Below are 6,468 nucleotides of genomic sequence, written 5' to 3'. Positions count from 1 at the left end.
GAGCTTAAAGGCCAGGCACAGTGGTTCAAACCTGTAATCCCAGCACCTTGGGAGGCCGAGATGTTTGAGGCCAGGAGTTTAAGACCAGCCTGGGCAACATGGTAAAATCCTATCTGTACTAAAAATAGAAAAATTAGCCAGGCAAGGTGGCATGCACCTGTAATCCCAGCTACTTGGGAGGCTGAGGCACAAGAATTTGCCTAAACCCAGGAGGTGGAGGTTACAGTGAGCTGAGATTGTGCCACTGCACTCCAGCCTGGGCAAGAGAGTGAGACTGTCTCAAAAATAAACAAATAAATAAAAATGAAATAAAATGAGCATAAAGTAAGTGCTCATTTTATATTCAGCTGTGTGGTGCTGCATTATGTTGATCAAATGAGCGAGTAAAGGAAGGAGCAGGCTGCCGTCACATTTCGGCATTTGAAGATACCTCAGAAAAAACACTATTTTAGTGACTTTCTTCCTCAGCCCTATGTGGACAGCCTGTTTCATGGTCAGCTGACAGTACACATGTAATTTCCCACAAAGCTTAAGACTCCCCTCCACTACATCCTGAACTGATTAATTTCAAGCCTCTATCTGGACGCTTGCTTCGCTGAGGTGCTCATGTCCTAGCAACTGCGACATTCCATTCCGTAACTGCCTTCATTGTTACTTTTCTTTTCTCCCTTAAGAACCCAAAACCTGGCTGGGCGAGATGGCTCATGCCTGTAATCCCTGCGCTTTGGGAGGCCAAGGCAGGTGGATCACCTGAGGTCAGGAGTTCGAGACCAGCCTGGCCAACATGATGAAACCCTGTCCCTACTAAAAATACAAAAAATTAGCCATGCATGGTGGCGCATGCCTGTAATCCAAGCTACTCAGGAGGCTAAGGCAGGAGAATTGCTTGAACGCAGGAGGCAGAGGTTGCAGTGAGCCAAGATCACGCCACTGCACTCCAGCCTGGGCAACAAGAGCAAAATGCTGTCTCAAAAATAAACAAACAGGCCTGGGAGCTGGGGTTCGGATGACCGTCTCCGCTCCTGCACCCAAAACCTATCCCCGTGTAACCTCCATCAGTCTCACTCTGCTCTGTGGAAATTCAGAAAATTGAGTCCCATAATCCCTATTCCTTATGACAGTTTTAGATTTCATTCATTCACTCCACAAATATTATTAAGCAATGGTTATGTGCTAGACACATTAGCACTGTGCTCAGGAGAAGCAGTCCTGCTCCTCTCAGATCCTGTGATTGGGTGGGAAAGACAGTTAACATGCACCTAGACGCTAATCACCATAATTTGTGAGAAATACTTGGAGAGTGCTATGGAAAGGAAAACAGGAGAAATTAAACACGGATGGTGGAAGCAGGCTTGTAGAAGGGAAGCAACATTTAAACCGATGCCAGGCACACTGATTTGGGGGGATGAGGGGAATTCACTGCCTGCAGAGAGAACTGTGGAATGTAAGGTGGAGAGAGACAGGATTAGAGGAGCAGGCTATGGAGGGAACTTCATTTGCATAATTAGAGAGTCTGAATTTATTCCAAGTCCAAAGGGAAACCACTGCAAGGTTTTAAGCAGGGGAGTGCTATACCCATTTTATATCTGAAATGGTAGGCCAGGCATCGTGGCTCACGCCTGTAATCCCAGCACTTTGGGAAGCTGAGGCAGGCGGATCACTAGGTCAAGAGATCAAGATCATCCTGGCCAACATGGTGAAACCCTGTCTCTACTAAAATATACAAAAATTAGCTGGGTGTGGTGGCATGCACCTGTAGTCCCAGCTACTCGGGAGGCTGAGGCAGGAGAATTGCTTGAACCCAGGAGGCGGAGGTTGCAGTGAGCCGAGATCGTGCCACTGCACTCCAGCCTGGCAACAGAGCGAGACTCTGTCTCAAAAAAAAAAAAAAGAAAAGGTAACTGGCTACCGGGTGGGAGGGAGGTGAGACAAGGATCAATAGAGATTCCAGCTAAGAGGCACTGGATGATGGACTGAATTAGGATGGACACCTGTAGATGGAAAGTAAACAGTTTTGAGAAGGATTTTGGAGGTAGAATCCAGGGGACTTGATGGATTACATATGCCAAGCAGGAGTGGAAGTATCAGATATTCAGAGCGGTCAGCTCTGTGGCTGGCATCCTAGCATGCTTTCCAGTTAGATAGGTACCAGATAGTGCACTAGTATTTTCACTATTTCACCTAGTAGATTTCTAAGTGGGCAGCTGGAGGTGCCATTTACTAAAATGAGGAAAACTCGAAAAGTGATTTGAAGGAGGTGAATTGAAGGACATGAATGGTTGGATCGCAAGTTTGGGTATTGTGTTAATTTTGATACGTCTTTGAGATATTAAAATGCAGATGTCAAGTTGGCTATGGGATCACAGACTAAACTGGATTTTTTTTTTTTTAAGACAGGGTCTTGCTCTGTCCCCCAGGCTGGAGTGCAGTGGTGCAATCTGGATTCACTGCAACCTCTGCCTCCTGGGTTCAAGCAATTCTCCTGCCTCAGCCTCCTTAGTAGCTGGGATTACAGGCCTCTGCCACCACACCCAGCTAATTTTGATGATTTTTTTTGTTTGCTTGTTTTCGAGATGGAGTCTTGCACTGTCGTCCAAGCTGAAGTGCAGTGGAGCAATCTCGGCTCCCTGCAATCTCCGCCTCCTGGGTTCAAGCAATTCTCTTGCCTCAGCCTCCCAAGTAGCTGGGATTACAGGCATGTGCCACCACACCTGGCTAATTTTTTGTACTTTTAGTAGAGACAGGGTTTCACTATGTTAACCAGTCTGGTCTTGAACTCCTGACCTCGTGATCCGCCCGCCTTAGCCTCCCAAAGTGCTGGGATTATAGTCATGAGCCACCATGCCCGGCCTGTTTTTATATTTTTAGTAGAGACCAGGTTTCACCACGTTGGTCAGACTGGTCTTGAGCTTCTGACCTCAGGTGATCCACTCACCTCAACCTCCCAAAGTGCTGGCGTTACAGGCGTGAGCCACCATGCCTGGCCTAAGCTGGGATAGTGAGCATGTTGTTGGACTGTAAAGCTGTGGGAATGAAATGCTGTCACTTGAGCCTGAGTGTGCAAGTGGACAATGGGCCCAGGACTGAGCCATGAGAGATGAATGGCCAAAGAGCAGAGATGGAGAAACAGACCCCCGCAGAAAAAAAGCCAGGAGAGTGTAGGTCATGGAAGTTTGGGTGGCAGATGGGGATGGAAGCTGGAGTGGGGTAGGTTTCTAAAGATGGTGGATTCTAAGAGTAGGGAGGATGAAGGAGTTCATGGACAAGTTAACCCTTCCAGTACACTTGCTGTGGAGGAGAGCAGAAGGCTCATGTTAAGAGGAGAGGCTTTTGGGGACAGGGAGAAATCTATCATTTCCTCCTTTAATCTTTTATCCTAAATATTTCCCAATTCATTCAATCATTCTCCATATCCATATAGTGGTATTTCCAGAAGATTCTGTAACTTGGACATAGCAATGTTCTCCCCAAAATAGGATGCTTCACCCAAAATGCGTTCTGGGGCAGGCCTGTTGCCTTTCTTTTTCTGCTCTGCTTAGTGTAACAGATGCAGCTTGATTTAGCAGTTTAGGCAGCTGCGCCCTCTGTTGACCTATTCTGAAACTGCAATCAAGTCGAGCTTTGAATTGCTGGCAGGCAAAGTTCCCTCTGTATTTGTGCAATGAGAATTATAACCTCGAAGCAGGGGTAACCAAGGAGTTCTTGGAGAGTATCTCTGGTAACTAGTTGAGGTGGAAGACAACTTCAGGATAAGGAGGCAAGGCAGACTTTTAGGCACATGCCTATAATCCCAGCACTTTGGGATACTGAGGCAGGTGGATCACTTGAGCCCAGACGTTGGAGATCAGCCTGAACAGCATGGCAAAAATTCCATCTCTACAAATACAAAAAAATTACCCAGGGCCAGGTATGGTGGCTCACACCTGTAATCCTAGCACTTTGGGACACAAAGGCAGGCAGATCACAAGGTTGAGATATCAAGACCATCCTGGCGAACATGGTGAAACTCCATCTCTACTAAAAATACAAAAATTAGCTCGGTGTGGTGGCACATGTTGGTAGTCCCAGCTACTAGGGAGAATGAGGCAGGAGAATCGTTTGAACCCAGGAGGCGGAGGTTGCAGTGAACTGAGATCGCGCCACTACACTCCAGCCTGGGGACAGAGTGAGACTCCATTTCAAAAAAAAAAAAAAAATTAGCCAGGCATGGTAGTGGGTGCCTGTAATCCTGGCTACTCAGCAGCCTGAGGCATGAGAATCACTTGAACCCGGGAGGCAGAAGTTGCAGTGATCTAAGATTTTGCCATTGTACTCCAACCTGGGTGATGAGAGCGAAACTCTGTCTCAAAACAAACATACCAATAATTAGCTGGGCCTGGTGGTGCATGTCTGTGGTCCTGGCTACTTGGGAGGCTGAGGTGGGAGGATCACTTGAGCCTGGAAGGTCAAGGCTTTAATGAGCTGAGATCATGTCACTGCACTCCAGCCTGAGCAATAGAGGAAGACCCTGTCTTAAAGGAAAAAAAAAAAAAAAAAAAAGGTTTGAAAGAAAAAATAGTTCATAGTCCATTGTGTCAAATGGTCCAGAGAAGTTGAATAAGATTAGAGCTGAGAACTGACCATTGGATATAGCATGCTTTCTCTAATTCCCCCTTTCCTTATAATGAAATTCCTTGTTCTCACTTTTTCCCCAGGTTGTAGCAGATACCAATATAAGTGCCATAGCAGCTCAGCTTGAAAACATGTCTGCAGGCTACCACCTTGGTTCACCCACTGCTGAACACCATCCAGAACACACAGAGTGAGTATTTCAGAAGCAGAGGGCCTAGTATGCATGTGGGCAAAGTGCAGAACTTTCCAGATACTCAAGTGCACTCTAAGGGAGAGGAGGCCAACTGCTCATGACTTTCTAAATTCTAGAGAATCCCCAAGAAGGCACCAGGGTTTCCTTATTCCTCACAATACTTAATTCCACCACATGTGTTCTTAAAAGACTGTGGTTGCAGGGCCTCCACCTACACTGCACCTGGTCACTTTGACACAGTGTCTATGCCTTCTTCCCTAAGAAGCCACAGATGTATAGCCTAGGTGCACCCTGCTGTGTCGTGCAAGGACCCATGTATCTTGAACTTCTAGACTAAAATCTTGTTCTGAGATAAAACCTTGTTGTTATACTTGCTGATATGTCTCATTAAAACCAGTCATTGCAGTTAAAGTTCATTAAAGCAGGGTTTCTCAAACTGGAATCTGCATAAGAGTAATCCAAGGCCTAGGCATTGTGGCTCATACCTGTAATCCCTACATTTTGGGAGGCCAAGGTGGGTGGATCACCTGAGGTCAGGAGTTTGAGAACAGCTTGGCCAACATGATGAAACCCCGTCTCTCCTAAAAATACAAAAATTTAGCCAGGCATGGTAGCGGGCACCTGTAATCCCAGCTACTCAGGAGGCTGAGGCAGGAGAGTTGCTTGAACCCGGGAGGCGGAGGTTGCAGTGAGCCAAGATCACGCCACCGCAGTCCAGCCTGGGCCACAAGAACAAAACTCCATCTCGAAAAAAAAAAAAGTAATCTAGTGAGCATGTTTAAAGACACTAATTCTCCACGTCACATTGCAAGATTCTGATTAGATGCTCTATGGTGGATTACAGAAACCTGATGTTAAAAAGTTTCCCAGAGTGTTTCTGTTACAGATGGGCAGAGGATCTACACTTTGAGAAATGTTGCCTGAAGCTATTCCTTTCAGTACCAGCAGTGCCTGGTCACTAGTAGGTGCTCAATAAATGTTTGTTGGACTGGGCGCAGTGGCTCATGCCTATAATCCCAGCACTTTGGGAGACCAAGGCAGGCGGATCACAAGGTCAGGCATTCAAGACCAGCCTGACCAATATGGTGAAACCCCATCTCTACAAAAAATACAAAAATTAGCCGGGCATGGTGGTGCACCTGTAGTCCCAGCTACTCAGGAAACTGAGGCAGGAGAATCGCTTGAACCCAGGAGGCAGAAGTCTCAGTGAGCCAAGATTGTGCTACTGCAGTCCAGCCTGGGTGACAGAGCGAGACTCCGTCTCAAAATAAATAAATAAATAAAATAAAATAAAAATAAAGAAATGTTTGTTGAGATCCGGATGGTTCATTTGAAGGGTCTCATGGTCATAGCCTTTCCCAACTTTTTTCTGGTAGTTACCAACCTAAATGATATCTTCGAGTTTATTTTTCTTGAGGAAAGAATATTAGCCGGGCGCGGTGGCTCACGCCTGTAATCCTAGCACTTTGGGAGGCCGAGGTGGGTGGATCACCTGAGGTCAGGAGTTCAAGACCAGCCTGGCCATCATGGTGAAACCTCATCTTAAGAATAAATAAATAAAATAAAATAAAATTCAGACTCCCTTCTCCTTAGCCCTTCCCCATATAGACCAGCAGGTGGCACCACCAACAGGGATTTCAAAACCAAAACTAAATTAAAGTGGA

General features: G+C 46.3%; 1 protein-coding gene across 1 annotated transcript in view; it reads left to right on the top strand.

Annotated features, from left to right (window-relative positions):
* The window catches only part of PATJ (PATJ crumbs cell polarity complex component), a 413,527-nt gene that overhangs the window by 398,978 nt on the left and 8,081 nt on the right, over nucleotides 1-6,468 (top strand). Inside the window, exon 42 of the mRNA XM_037743097.1 lies at nucleotides 4,695-4,801. Coding sequence (XP_037599025.1) covers nucleotides 4,695-4,801 — 107 coding nt within the window. The remainder of the gene's footprint in view (nucleotides 1-4,694; nucleotides 4,802-6,468) is intronic.

The sequence above is a fragment of the Cebus imitator genome, unplaced genomic scaffold (assembly GCF_001604975.1).
Source record: "Cebus imitator isolate Cc_AM_T3 unplaced genomic scaffold, Cebus_imitator-1.0 Scaffold135, whole genome shotgun sequence".
NCBI lineage: Eukaryota > Metazoa > Chordata > Mammalia > Primates > Cebidae > Cebus > Cebus imitator.
Note: the sequence above shows the minus strand (reverse complement) of the source record. Positions and strands in the feature narration are given on the sequence as shown.